We start from the raw sequence: 15,000 nt of genomic DNA on the forward strand, positions 1-15,000 counted from the left end.
GGTGGTGGTCTCGGTGCTGTATCCGCTGGAGTACTGCAGGGAGTCTCTGTTGCTTTTCTGCTGCTCCATGCTCAGCCCTCTGGTCAGCACCATGGCGAGGTCGCTGGCGGCGGGGGAAACCTCCTCGCCATGCTGAGGACGCACGGACAACAGCAGGCAGTCGTTAACGTGTTCGGTGATTATGAACTCCACTAAACCAAGACTGTTATCATTTCCCATCTAGATGAATGAGGCCGCGTCACGTCTGGTAAACAAGGCCTGGAACATTCAGCAGTCATATGTGTGGTTCTGTGTAGTTTTAGACTGACGGCTGCTGTTTGTTAACCTTGCATAGCAGATGGGCCTGATTCAGTTCCTAAATCCTGCAGATCCCATCTTGTAGCGCTCCATAGACCAATGGTTTCACTCTGATAAAATTTCACCGGCCCAATCAGGGGAAAGAGGCGGGAGCTACGGGAGGAGCGGATGTGACGAAAGACGTGATGACAGCGGGAAGCTCGAAAAAGTTCGAAAACAATGGCGGCGTGCAGAGCGATCTCCGTGGACATGGCAATATCTGCAGTTTTATAAGAAAGCAACTCAGTTTCTTCTTTGAAAGAGGAGCAGAGAACATCACTTCAAGTCTTTTTGTCAGGAAACGATGTCTGCTGCTTCTCAGCAGCAGCGCACGTAAGTACGTCACACCGTGGCTTGATGCGGATTGGTCTGTGGTGAGTGTGTCGCGTGTCAATCAGAACGGTCGTCCAATCGCCAGCTACGGATTGTTTTGAAGGTCCCGCCTCTGAAATCAAATCAGAAGAGCGGCTACCCAGATGGACTTGTGAAATATTTCCGTGGCGGACATATGAAACTGTCCATCTGGTGTGTCAAGTTAGCTGTTTGTCACCGTCTGGAAGGAAACTGATAACTTCTTCCTGCTTCTGAAAAGACGGTTTTCAGAACAGTTTATACACCAGCTCTGTGTTCTCAGATAAAAACACCCAAACTATTGTGAAAACCCGCAGGAGGCTGAACAATCATTTGATGGTCTGAGTCTGTGCAGGACGAAATCTCAAGACCATCAAACTATTTGGAGGCGATTCTGCTGCCCTGTGGCAGAAAGCTTCAGGTCACAGGTCCTCCAGCAGGATAACGGCACAAAACACACAGCTGAGAGCAATAAAACACTGTTCCACGAAGGAGCCTGAACTCAATCCCAGTCCCTGTCAATGGAAATCCTTCAAACCAGAGACGTCTGAAGAGTTTGATACGAACAACCTGCCGACAGGAGCAGGATTCTCTGAGAAAGCATCACAAAGGCTCGTTTTCAGCGAATGACTGTGATAAAACATTACGCCATTAGTTCTATTAATTCACTCCATTTTATTATTAATTATCCCCCAAGTTCTAGGAGAACTTTACACAAAAATGTTTAAAAGGGAAACCCAACATTTTCCTTTCAGAAAGATCGCACATTTACACAACAAAGTGTCGAAAACGATGTCCATTTCCACGGAAAAAACTGAAATCCTGAAAATTAATTTATGTACAGAATGATTTATTGTATGGCCGTGGTGAGCCTGTGCAGTAACAACTTCTATGAAAAGTCGCCCGTATGCAAGCTTTTTCAAAAAGTTGCATTTTCCCAATATGGAGATGGAGCATCAAGGTCAAGGGTCAAGGTGACTTTACAACCCAGATTTGTTCTGCAGTAGCAGGAGAAAAAATTTAACACTTCACACAGACATTTAACAACAGGTTCTCACAGGCTCACTGACAGGACTAAAAACTAAATAATTAAATGAAAGAACCTCTAAAATGTTAAAACTGGATGCAAAAGGACAATAAGTAAGAGTGTTTTCACAAAGTTCTTCTTTGGGAATAATTCTTAGAAAGTTGCATTTCTCAGTGGCTCTGAGCCACACTGTCGAGTAAACGGACACCAACAACGACACAAAGTTTCCCATTCAGATTTGAAAACACCACATAAACGGAGCCATAGTCTTCCTGATTGGGCAAACTGCAGTAATTTACTATGAAATGAGGTCTAAAACGCCCCTGGTCCTCCGGTTGGGTGTTGCACTCACCTTGGCAGCGATGGTCGCTGGTGTCATCCTGGTCGTCTGGCCGTCGGCGGGGTGGGACGGCCCCGCGTAGCCCTGGGAGCCCGGAGACCCCTCGCTCTCCCTCAGCCGATCCAGAGGCTCCTTCCTCCTCTGCACCGGCGCCGCCGCCACCGGCTGCTCGTACTGACCTGCTTTGGACCAGTCCTGGAGAGGCGGGCGGAATCATTAAAGGAGGAGAAGAAGAAGAGGAGGACGCCACGAGGTTTAGCGTGAGACTCGTCTGCTATCCAGCAGTTTGAAGCCCTTCATCTGAGTGCAGAGAGAGGGGGCGGGGCTTGGTTTGGAGGGCAGATTCCCGGTGCGTGCAGGTCAGTGTGTGTGGACAGAGGCCTCTCTGACAGTTCAGACGTGTTCATGGTCATGGCTGCTCGGTTTTGGCCAATCGGCAGGCGGCAGATTGGAAAAACCAGCGAGTTACAGGAAACCAAAGAGCATGGAAACACAGCAAGTGGAAATTAATGTCTAATCGAAGCAACGCAATGTGGTTATGAATGAGTTAATAAAGTGGTGGAACTCAAAAGAAAATGAATGTGTGGATCAAGCGATTAAACCAGAACAGAAGAGAAACGGTGCAACAGAAGCGATGGAAGCCGATGGTGAACAAACCTTCCACACAGGGACCTTTGATGTGGGAGAGGAGGAGCTGGATCCAGAGGGGCGGGTATAGGGTGGGGACGCAGGAACGGGAAGAATGACAGAGAGAGGCCTGGTGGAGCCAGAGTGAGAGAGAGCGGGGCGGAAGGTAGCGAAGGACGAGCCAAACTGCGGGACGAGAGACATCGTCACATCATCAGAGCACGAAGGAGAGAGAGCGAGAGCGGCCGTCGACGACAGGCACACACACACACACACACACACGAACACACACACACACACGAACACACAGCAGAAACGTTTTCACTGTGAAGAAGCAGGAATCGATTAGCAGAAGGTCTGAAGGCAGAGAGAAACGCCTCAGAAGCTTCATGAGCTCCTGATGCACATGCAGAATGATGACTCTACGTGTTCAGCAGGGCTGCACGGCGTCGGACTACAGTCACAACATTCCGTATTAGCAAGTAACAACATTCTCTCTCCTCTCCAAACGAGCGGAGCATAGAACCACAGATCATGGAGTGAAAGCAGGATTCATCTCAGTTCGGCCTTTGGAAATAGGAGCATATCAGAAATCTACAGCAGTTTCTATAAACTCGTGACGTTTCGTGCAGCCCTGATGCTCACAGAATGTAACTACAGCAGCTAGAGTCAGCAGATCTACAACAGGCTACATTTTCGGTCATGAGATGTGTTAAAGCAGCCGAATCGTAAACTGAGACAGAGAAACCTGTAATACCACTTTGTGGCAGAAGGTGGTGTGTTGAGTCGCTGTCAATGACTTTGGTTATATAAATCAAACTCTTTCACACACTTAAAGGTTGAAATTGCAACCATGCAATTGAAATGCAACATGTGTTCTTCTGTTGCCAGTGAAAAGCTTCAACACTAACGTAGCGGTGGAGATAAACTGGAGACCAACGTGAGAAAGAAACGCTGCTTCATGTTGACTGATGCATGAAAACGCGTCACGACACGCCAACGACAAACAAGTTAGAAACACCTCACTGATGGACAGTTCCCTCCTGATTCAAACTGCCATTATAAGACGTTTTGTTGCGAACTTCTTCATTACTGACACACCCTGGCTGAACCACTTTTACACAAGGTTACTTTACTGTTATGTAGATTTTCTGTTAAGAAAAAGAAAAGTTATTTTTTAAAACTTATCTTAAAGCACGTCTTTAGTAATGAGACCAGGCTGCAAACAGGAAGTGTAGATCTGGTGTTTTTCTTCTTTGTCTGCTGCTGCTTCTTGTTCCAGGTTATCCATTAATTATATAATTGTAAAATAAATAGTTATTTTAAAAGAAAGTTGACAAATTGCATCTCCTTTAATGTGTCACTAATTATCTGAAACCTGAACCACAAAAGGAAGAAGAAGTTTTCGGCTCGGTGTCTTCATCAGAGCAACCGGTGGAAAATCCGGTTCGACACAGTGCGTCTCTCAAATGAGAGGAGGATCAGAGACGCTGCGTTCGCAGCTCCTCAAAGAGAAGCCACTCATATTTACAAGCTGCTGCTGTTGACAGATGCTGCTCAAAATAAGGAATGAATGTTTACTTTGCCTCGCGAGCCTCGGTTATATGATCTCGTGGCAAACAGGTGGTGCACATCGGTCAAAGGAGGAGGAATGAAAGGGGAACGACGAGCTCGACAAATATAAATAAAAGGGGAATCTTTGATTTTCCGCAGCGAGCCGTGTGGGAGCGGCGGCGCCAATTAGCGGGACTGGAGAAGCAGCGAGCGGAGCTGCGACTTGTTGACCTGACGGGAGTGCAGCCGCAGATGGAAACCTGAGGATTAAAGGTAAAGTGAGGAGGAGGTGGCTTTTCAGTGGGAGACGAAACTTTTCTTCCTCCAAACAGAAACAATCCTCAGCTGCAGTAAACATAAATTCATGGCACTCTGCCGTTCTGAGCTGCAGCGGTTGCTCTTCAGAAGCCTCCTCCCCCGGGGAGGCCCATTCAGCCCCCCGGGGGGCCGGCATTGTCCGTCCGGTGGCGGGTTTGCTGTTGCTGAAGCCCCCCGGTGTTTTCAGAGAGCCTCCATCGTCTGAGCAAGGTTCTGCTGCCCAGGTGAGAGTAATTCACCCTGAAAACAGCAAAACGCCAACAGGGACAGCTCTGCTCTCTCTGACCGGCCGGTCTGTGACCGATTCAGTCAGTTTGCTTGGGAAAGTGAAAATATTCCACTGAAATATGGAATAATTAGCATTTTAAGAAACTTACAGCAACAATAATCCCCAACCATAACAGCAGAAAGTCTCTGAGTCTGGTTCTGCAGGGTTTTTCCTGTTAAAATGGAATTCTTCTTTTCCTCCATCTCCTAAACTTGTCCATTTGGAATTGTTGGTTTTTCTCTGTAAAAAACGTTGCTATGACTGTCTTGTGTTTGGTGCTGAAGTAAACTTTACATCCTGACATTGAAGCAGCAGCAGATATTTTAATTATGGCCTCCAAAAGAAAACCACTTTTAAAACACCACATCATACAGTGTTTTTATTTTTTATTTTTCCGTACTTTTTAACTTTCATTTTCATGATTTATAAGCTAAGATTATCAAGAATAGAACAAAAGAGGCTTGAGATATTTCAGTTACTGTCCAATAAATCTGTTTTCTACAAGCTTCACAGCTTGAATGCAATTATAGGAAAAATAAAGTTTATGTATTCTTGTTGTGACGAACCTGGATTGGGCTGATTGATCATTTTTTTATGAATAAGTTTTTCTTGTCTTGTGACAGAAACAAACAGAACAGCAATGCAGCAGTGCATAGCTGAACAGTCTAAAGGAATTCTGGGTGATTTGTAATGACTCGTGTCTCAGAGTTTGGATGTTTTTGGCCCCTGCTGAGACGTTGGTGCTGCAGACACTCACAGTGGTGGGGGAGCTGCATTCACTGACGGACTGACACGTCTCCGAGGCCTCCGACGACGCCGAGCTGGACGACTTCTGCAAAACACGATTCGGTCAGGATTCCCGGTTTGATGTTGAGATTTCCAGGTGCGGCCGACGCGCCCTGCTCCTACCTGACTGGTGATGTCGGAGGGCATCGGCGACGGCGGCTTGGAGTAGATGTTGGCGTCCTGCGACACGAAGCCCGAGTCGTGGGACGACACGCTGCTGAGGCGGTGCGCGGCGATGCCCCCCGGCGGCGGGGGCTGGTGCGGCAGGCTGCTGCGGTAGCGATAGGAGGAGGCGGAGGATGAGGTGGGCGAGTGGGGCTGGGAGCCGCCCCCCCCGCCACCGACGCCACCGCCGCCCCCCCCTGACGAGCGGGAGGCACTACTGTGGGCGCTGTTGACGCTGCTGCAGGGGGTGGAGGGTGGGAGGGGGACAGCGGGGGGTGGGGGGGTGGGGGGGGAGTCCAGGTCGGAGTTCAGTTGGATGAGTGGTCAGTTCATGAGATGGATGGAAGTTCAGCAGCGAGTCGTCGGTTCAACGCCGGGTTAGAAAAGAGCCATGAAAGTCACAAGAGCAGTTAGAAGAAGAAAGATCCGGAAGATGGAGGGAGAGCAGGTCCAACAAGCACCGGGGAGGAGAGAAAGAGGGCAGGAGGCCACGAGAACAACATGAAGACATGAGCAGTGGAGGAGTGACGGGGGGGGGGGGGGGGGGGGGCAGCACAGGGGCAAGAAGAGGGGAGGGGGGGTGAGAGGGTGTGAACTGAAGAAAGACCCACAACAAACACACACACACACACACACACACACACACACACACACACACACACACACACACACACACACACACACACACACACACACACAGGCCACACAGTACAACACAGTTCCAAAAATGTTGAGGCGATGAAGACAATATGAACAAAAGCAGCGATCCAGCAGAATCACTCACAACTGGATGATATTCATTCAACATTTAACCAGCCTAAAAAATAATATCAGCCTGTTTTTATATTGATTGGAAATAAATCAATAAAATTTGGAAGAAAACTCCCAACAAGTTGCACATGTGGTCATGTGATTAATGTACTGAGTTTATGAGGCTTGGAATTCACTGCATCCTGCTTTTCTACTTTAAACAAATCATCTCAACTTTTACACCACAGACTGTGACACACACACACACCGACACACACACACACACACACACTCACACACACACAGAGTTGCACATATAACATGATGTCAAAGGTCTGCAGTCTCTATGATCTGTACGTTTTTCTTTTCTTTAATTTCCACCAAAATAAAATCTGTCTGGAGACATAAAAGATATTTAAACCTCAAACCTTCAGGTTGTTTCAATGAACTGATCAGAACTGTTGCTAATGGAGCAATTTTCAATTTTTTTTCACTTAAAGATTTTTTTCGAACAGGTTTTAGCTGTTTTGGCTAGTTCAGTATTTTATATAAGTTTATTTTTTTCCATTTCCAGCCTTATTTGAACCATTTCAAACTGTTTAAGCCACTCTAGTGTTTTCATCCAGATTCCAGTTTTAGCCATTGTGGCCATTTGAGCACTGATTAGCATCACTGGCAGTAAAAGTCCAGAAATAGTTCCAAACTCTCCGGGAATGAATATTCACAGCCGTGAAGGCTCCGTGGCTCCTCAGCTGGGGGCTGCAGACCCCTGCACTCACTGACGGTTTCAAGACAAAGAACCACGGAGATCGATGCGGGTGTCATTTTTCACGCCGCTCTGCATCGACGAGGAGTCTGCTGAAGAGCGGGTCAGCAGCTCAGAGAGCTCTAAAGGTTAACGGTGAGCGCTGTGGTTCAATATCGGCTGAAACGGAGCGAAGAGACACTCATGACGGACCGACACACACATCACGGCTCCTCTTTCTGATCACCAGCTGCATCTGCATGCACAGGCGCGTGCACGTGTCTGTGTGTGTGTCTGTGTACCTGCACATGCTGCTCTTGCGTGAGCCGGAGCTGCTCGGGGACGACGGCGGCGTCTGATAGGACCAGCTGTAGTCCGACCCCTTCAGATCCTTGATCACCTGAGAGGAGGAACACACCCGTTCAGGTCTCTGTTCCCTGCGCCGCTTTTCAGAGGAGCGTTATTCTTCCTGTCTCCCTGACGGCGGGCGTGTCCCACCTGCTCGCTGGCCGGGGGCAGCTTGTGGGGGTCGGTGGTCAGCACAGTGAGGTCGTCGATGATGGCCTGGAGGTGTGTGATCTCTCCCAGCATGGCGATCTCTCCATTCTGAAAGCAAAGAAGACGTCTCTGAACCTCCAGCGTGTCACCCTGACCTCCTCTCTCTGGTGTCAGGGTTTCTGCAGTACAGAGTTGTTTCAGCAGGTCTCCTCACCACCACGGGCTGCAGGAAGCCGATGAAGGTGCAGAAGCGTCCGCGCTCCTCCACCAGGGCGCGGCGCACCGCCTGCTTCTCCGTCTCCTCCATCAGCAGGCACATGTCGGTCACGTCCTGCATGGCGCTGTCCAGCTGGGGCTGCAGGTCGCCCCGGCCTGCGGGGGTCAAACACAGGCGGTCAGGACACACGGGCGGCTCGACGGGCCGGCGGCGGAGGAGGATGAAGGGTGGAGGTGGAGCTGGAGAGGCGGGTGAGGTCTGGAGACGACGACGAGTGAAATCTACTGTCTGAAACAGAAAGGCTCCAGGCGAGCGTCTCGCTCAGTCTGCGTGTTTCCTGTTAAAGTTTCTCTTTTTGGGAAAACATCCAGACTGTTGATGAGCTGTGGCTAAAAGCCACCTGCTGGCAGTCTGTGTGAGGATACACACTTCCTCAGCATGAACACAGCACACAGACAAAACACACACACACAAATGTGTTTGAAAAAAAAAACTGTGGGATTACACACATCTGACGACGACCAACAGGAGAGTGCATGTAGAGTGCAGAAACTCAGAATAGTAAGGCTTTGTCGTGTGTGTGTGTTGTGTGTTGTGTGTTGGGAATAACAGTGAGCTGAGACGCTGGAGGTGTGTGTCGGAGGGAGAATGAAAGCAGGAGCATGGCGGTGAAGTGAGATGTCTACAGAGGCGCTGCGAAGCTAAAGAGCTGGAAAAGTCATGCAGGAGTCAAAGTTCACACCGACATGGAGCTCTGAACCTGAGCCTGGATCCAACACCATCACTTCAGAATCAGACAGGAAGCTCATGTCACTGCTTCAGAGGAGATGGAAGCTCAATAATCCACCATCGTGTTTTAACTGCGTGCTGTAGGGTTTGACTATATTCACTAATAAGCAGAAGGAACAATAAATGCGTTTAGAAGCAGGATTACAGAGTAACTGAGACACAGTGAGCTCCGTCCCTCGGAGGGAAGAGTGTCGACAGACGCCACACCCTGCTGGGTGTGCGCTGCACACCGTCAGATCTCAGTATCAGTGAGTAAAACTTTCAAAAACTGATTTTTAAATTATGTAGTAGTGCAGCTGATATGGATAAAGAAAAGGTTGTCTTTTTCTACATTAGATGAATTTTTAAGGGAAATAACAGTCATACATAATTTGTTGATAGTTTGAATTAAGAGACTCTTGACTGTTTAACCAAAAGTCTTAAAACGCTGTTAAAATAAGAAGAGTGTGTCTCCTGCAGCTGGAATGCTGCCTCCAGTTTTCTGAAGGGTCTGGGGTTCTGGTTCAGTTCTCTCATCGTGTGTTTGTGACGCAGCAGGCCGTGGTTGGATATCCTGATTAAAGGTCGAGAAGTGGAGTGATTACAAACAGAGCTGGATTTCTGACTGGACACAGCAAAGCTTCTGGTTTTCATCCATCTTTCTCAGCTGTGTGTGTGAAAGTAAAAACATCCTGACCCGGCTGGACTTTCTGAGTGGAATTTAAGCTAAAAGGTTCTTCTTCTGCTCACATGGGGACTTTGACTTCCTCCCAAAGTTAGACGTTAAATGGAGTTTATACAGGTCTCATTTACTGAAATCTTCTATCTCAGAGCAAGTTCACACAAACAGATCCTATTCCAATGGGAGTGTATTGATTAGTGTTCACTATGGAGGGATTGAGGAGGTGCTGCTGGAGGAAGTTTTCACTTTACAGCAAATAAATCTGAATTTGGAACAAAAAATGTAAAATAAAAAAAGGTAATTCTGAAAAATACTTGATAATCTATAGATTAAAGCTGCAGAGAGACACCTGAGTAAATGTATTTCATAATAACAACACAGTTATAACACAAGATAAATAGTAAAAGGTGAAAACAGTCAGTTTTTAATGCTGTAGAGTTAATCCAGCCCTGATTGAAGTCCTTCTGTTCACCTGCAGTCTGCTTTTATAACTAATAAAACCTATTTTCTGTGACATTTGTTTCGCAGATGTAGGCGTTGTTGATGTCTGCAGGTCAAAGCAGTGAGTGTGAGCAGACAGGCAGCGAGCGACAGGCTGATACTTACCCTGAATCTCTATTACAGGACAAACACCACAGCCAAGAGGGGAGACGGAACAAAGGAAGCAAAAAAACAAGAAGAAGAGAGAGGGGGAGACAGAGATAAAGGAGGGGAGAGAGCAGAAATAGCAGAACTCATTGTTAAGGTTAGTACACGACAGCCACGCTGCGGCAGGTTAGAGCAAAATAACACTGCTGCAAACAAATAGTCCCACCAAGCAACAGCTGGCACAGGGCCGAACCACAGCACCACACACACCACACACTACACACACCGTCCGAACCTCCACACACACCAGATACAGCAAAAGCACATTTTCATTCAAGAGTTTACTACTTTATCACAGAAGCAGATAAAATCATCAATAAGAATCAGAATAATGGAAGCGTGTGCTCCCACTGCCGACGGGTTTCTCTTTCTTTCTGAGTCACTGAATGAGTTTTCAGTTATTTTTAGTAAGAATGTACGAATCTTTGGTTTGAACAGGCTTTTCTATTAAAAACTAAAACTGATTTTCCATAATAATCTGATGTGATTCGATTCAAAACTATATAATCTGAGATGAGACGATGTGAAATGATCAGACGTGACACATTTAATAAAGATGTGATGTGATATGTTACTATTTGATACAAAACGATGTGATACATGCTGAAGTGTGACATGTTACCATGTAATGGGACACAATGTGACATGTTACTGTGGTATTTGTTGCTCAGGGAAACATTACAATGTGACACACAACATGAGGAGTTACGATGTTACAATGTGAAACATCTGGATGACATGTTGGAATGTGATACATGGTTATGTGATACATTTCAATGCAATACGTCACAATTTGATACTATGTCCGGTGTTATGTGATATGTTACAGTGTGGTCTGTTACTGTGTGACACAAGGCGACCCGTCACGCTCTGACATGTTATATCATGCAGCGCTATGTGATGCATCACTAATGTGACACCTGACGAGTTACTATGTGAAACACACATTACAATGGGAAACAACTTGATACAGTCTGAATCTGCACATCCACACTATTACATGTAAATTCCAAACAGTCGCTTCTCTTCGTATATTTCTGTGTGAAAAACTCGAGGAAGTCTAACACTCAGGAAGAATTCAGGAGTTGGTCCCAGACAGAGCAAACATGCTAATAATCTTAATCTCATGAGTCTCTCTCTCTCATGTTGGAGTTGACGCTCTGCTTCACTTAGATTTGATCATACATTTAATATAAATATTGCTGTTGTCCTGATGAAGGACATGGATTAATAATAAAACCAACATTGAGCGGCTCCAGCAGTGAGGGACAGTCTCCAGCAGAGGGCGCCATCTGACTGAGAGAGAGAACGGCTGCTCTATAGTTTGATTCTGCACTGCAATAATCAATAAAAGCATTTTAAAAAATGCATAAAGATGTCTAAAACCTTTCAGCAATGTCATGATAAACGATTTATCTGCCAAATCAGCCAGAACATTAAGACCACGGACCAGTCATCCATCATAGCAGTTGTTGGGATATTTCAGGCAGCAAGTGAACATTATATCCTCAAATCGGAGCTTTTAGCAGAGAAATAAAGGAAGACAGTAAAGATTCTGAACAAGACAATCAGATTTATCAACCTGCAAAATCTATTTTCATTTTAAATGAAAGTTAAAAAAAAAAAACTTTGATATTTAGTTTTGTTTTGCAGTCCAAACTGCAGGTTACATTGATGAAATCAAAGAACTGTGAAAGAAGCAATAAAGAGCTGTTTTTGTTTCTATAAGTTAATCCCTTACATGATAACAGTGTTATCTTAGCTGATGAGTTACTTTTTCCAACATTACCGACATGTCTTGATTGAATCTGACTCCATGTTGATTCTGACTCAAAGCAGCAAAAGAGGAACAAAATATTTCTTTATAACAGATTCCAGACTTCTAAACTAGCATGCCATTGACACTGTTTGATTGAAGGAAATCACGAAAAAATCCAGCTACTGCTGCAGAACTTAATGCAGAATTTAATAGAAATGTATCAGAATGCAAAGACTTACACTCACATCTGATGCTGCCTGGTCCAGAAAACAGATTAGGAATGGATCCATCTTTTGAGGTTTGTGTTGTGTGAACAGGTTTGTCTGCCTGGCAACTGATGTGGGAATCTGCTCCAGTTAGACATGCCTCCGAAAACCACTAGAGGTCGATATAAACTCACATTCTGTGCACTGAGGTCAGTGCTTCTTGGTTCTGAATGTTTTTTTTTTTAACACCCATCAGACCAAAACCAGGAACTCCGACTCAGTTCTCTCTCTTTTTCTGCTGTTTGTAGATTTTTTACAGTGAGATTGTGAAACTCAGAGGAAGTGCAGCTTCTGCAGGAACATCTCTGGGGAGCCGGCTGTGACCTTGGGCTCTGTGCTGTGACCTTGGGTGTGCCGAGTGAGGCGTGAGAGGAGCCGGTACCTTTCCGGGCCTTCTTCTGCAGCTTCATGGTGTCAGATGACTTCTTCTTGATCTCGTGGCGTGACCTCTTGTACTCTGAGGAGGACCGACAGAGGTGGATCAGAGGGAGGAATGTGAAGCCCCCCCACCCCAGGGGGGGAACTCATCTTATCTTGCATTTCCAACAGAAATGAGATAAATCCACACGCTGCCGCTGGGAGAGGTACTGCGGAGAGCCCAGCCTGAGGCGAAACACTTATCCAGATGATCAGAAGTGTGGATTACAGTACGTTTGGATTCGGATCAATTCATTCCAGCTTGAAAGCAAATCAATTTTCATTAATGAAGTACATGAATGTTAGAGGTAAACCAGTCGCCAATGTGATGTGGAAAAGTGAAGTAATGTATCGACTGACTATTCAAATGTTTTTCCTTCTTTTAATCTCAAAAAGTAATTTAATCAATAACATGAGTAATCATAATCAATCAACGCTTGCAGTTATAACAACACTTTCATCGTGTTTAGCATGTAGCATAGCTGGTGTGTGAGCCCCGGAACCCTTTAGCATGTAGCAATAAGCTAATCGTGCCTCATTAACCCCCCATCGACCTGCTTCATTCTTCTCTGGCTTTAGCATATAGCATGTAGCATGTCTGTCTTCAGCGCTGCTACCTTTGGCGTGGTCCTTGTCTAGCTGGTTCGCCGTCTTCTTCCAGTCCTCAATCTTGTCCTGGAGAGGAGTGATCAGGCTCTCCATCAGAGCACTGCGAGGGATCACAAAGGACATTTCATTTTAATTATGAGGAAGATGAGGCACGATCCTCACACAGCAGAAAAGATAAAAATACCTTCCTGGGTTTATGTATTTATTCTTTGTAAGAATAAACCTGTAAGCCTTATTGGTCTAACAGGATTTTCTTGTCATAGATTTATCGATAAATTATGTAAATGTGTGATCAGTTGAAGGGGATTTCAGAGTTGAATGAGAGCAGGAACTTCACTCTTCAGCAGTTAGATCAACATTTGCTGAGCGATTAGCAATTAGCAAGCAAAGCCGAGGCACAGTGTCGAATGTGTTCAACATCTGGAACCTCAGCCCGATTTTTACAACATGTGTATACATGTGTATGCACAAAGAAGCCCTGTCATTAGCATGAGCAAAGATCATCATCATCATCATCATCATCATCATCAACATCATCATCAGCAATCAGAGGGAAAACTTTCGCTCATTATGGAGTCTGAGGATGAAGGAAAATATCAAACACTGGTCGAAGCAGACTGGCTGCCAGAGGTTTCCAGTGGAGGATGTCTTTAGCGCCATTAAGCGAGTTCAGATGATGCTCCTGCTGAACACACGAGGCTGAAGCTCACTTGGTGAACTGGCGAAGTTTGGCCTCGATGCTGCGGTGCCTCATGCACATCCTGGTCAGCGCCGAGCCGATGTCTCGAGTCGCTCCTGGAAACAGAAACGGGAGGAAAACTCAGACACATTTCACACTGCAGAGCAACAACAGAGCTTTTGTGATCTTTTACATGCAGTCTGTGTTTACAGAAGACAGCACACACACTGCGAGGTCCGTCCAAATAAAGCAGTGTCTCGTGAGTGTGAGTGAGCGCCGGTCGCCCAGAAACACACTTCCATGAACCTGCAGCTGTAAACAGAGGCTATTTAAAGTCCGCGGGTCCAGGTGGAAAACAGCGACCCCGGAGGCAAAGTCAGTTTAACTGATGGTGGACGACTTCCAAACAAGGAACTGGAACACACACCGAAAAGAGGGAACGCCGTAATCAGTGCACCGCCGCTGAAATGTACACACTGGAAAATTCAGATGAAAGCGCAGCCGAACGGGATTTCCTGGACAGACGGTGTTTATCAGTCGGGCCTAAACCGCGAAACACGGGAGAGCGGCGGGAAGAAGGGCGGCTTCGCCCAGATCACAACGTACGTCCACAACCGGAACACCGGAGGAGGCGGAAGCCTCCGCTTCAGCACCGGGCTGGACTGATTCTCACTGCCTGGAGAACAGTGGATTCATCAGAACTGGAACTTCTGAACAGAGTAGAATATAAATGTTATAAACTATCTCCTCGTCTCTCCTGATAGATCAGCTCCAGAACATTTCACTGCTCAGACACTCACACGGCTGTAATATCTGGTTTACCCAGAACACACACCTTCGGACATTTCTGACTGCTTGAGAATAAAAGTTCTGCGTTATAAAACGTTTCTGACAGAACATGAAGCCGCTTCTATCATCATTCACCAAAATGTAGAATTCTTCACCTTTTTTATTCACCAGGAAACCGTTTGACAAAGCATCTTGTCTTAAGCAACTATCTCAATTATCTGCATTTTATTGTTCCTGTTTGATAAGTCAATCTTTCTTAATCCATTTTTGAACTGATTTGACTGTATTTTCATGTATTTAAATAAAGAAAGTTTATCTGGACTGCCTTGCTCATGAGCACATCATCCGCAGTTCAAATGATCCAGCATTCACTTAAACACGGCAGGAAGTTGAACCACAGA

The 15,000-nt window shown here is 46.1% G+C and overlaps 1 protein-coding gene across 3 annotated transcripts in view; it reads right to left on the reverse strand.

Annotated features, from left to right (window-relative positions):
- LOC115408684 (protein MTSS 2-like) overlaps positions 1-15,000 on the reverse strand; it is a 60,935-nt gene that overhangs the window by 4,031 nt on the left and 41,904 nt on the right. Inside the window, exons 4-14 of one of the 3 annotated variants that reach the window (XM_030119752.1) lie at positions 13,842-13,926; positions 13,140-13,231; positions 12,488-12,562; positions 10,039-10,047; positions 7,980-8,137; positions 7,766-7,873; positions 7,570-7,667; positions 5,731-5,878; positions 5,579-5,653; positions 2,067-2,249; positions 1-132 (exon numbers count right to left, since the gene is read on the reverse strand). The exon at positions 1-132 is cut by the window's left edge and continues 34 nt beyond it. In XM_030119752.1, the coding sequence (XP_029975612.1) occupies positions 1-132; positions 2,067-2,249; positions 5,579-5,653; positions 5,731-5,878; positions 7,570-7,667; positions 7,766-7,873; positions 7,980-8,137; positions 10,039-10,047; positions 12,488-12,562; positions 13,140-13,231; positions 13,842-13,926 (1,163 nt within the window). Of the gene's footprint in view, positions 133-2,066; positions 2,250-5,578; positions 5,654-5,730; positions 6,011-7,569; positions 7,668-7,765; positions 7,874-7,979; positions 8,138-10,038; positions 10,048-12,487; positions 12,563-13,139; positions 13,232-13,841; positions 13,927-15,000 lie in introns of all 3 variants that reach the window. The other 2 variants (XM_030119596.1, XM_030119674.1) reach the window with 2 other exon arrangements.

Source organism: Salarias fasciatus, chromosome 1, assembly GCF_902148845.1.
Source record: "Salarias fasciatus chromosome 1, fSalaFa1.1, whole genome shotgun sequence".
Classification (NCBI taxonomy): Eukaryota; Metazoa; Chordata; class Actinopteri; order Blenniiformes; family Blenniidae; genus Salarias; species Salarias fasciatus.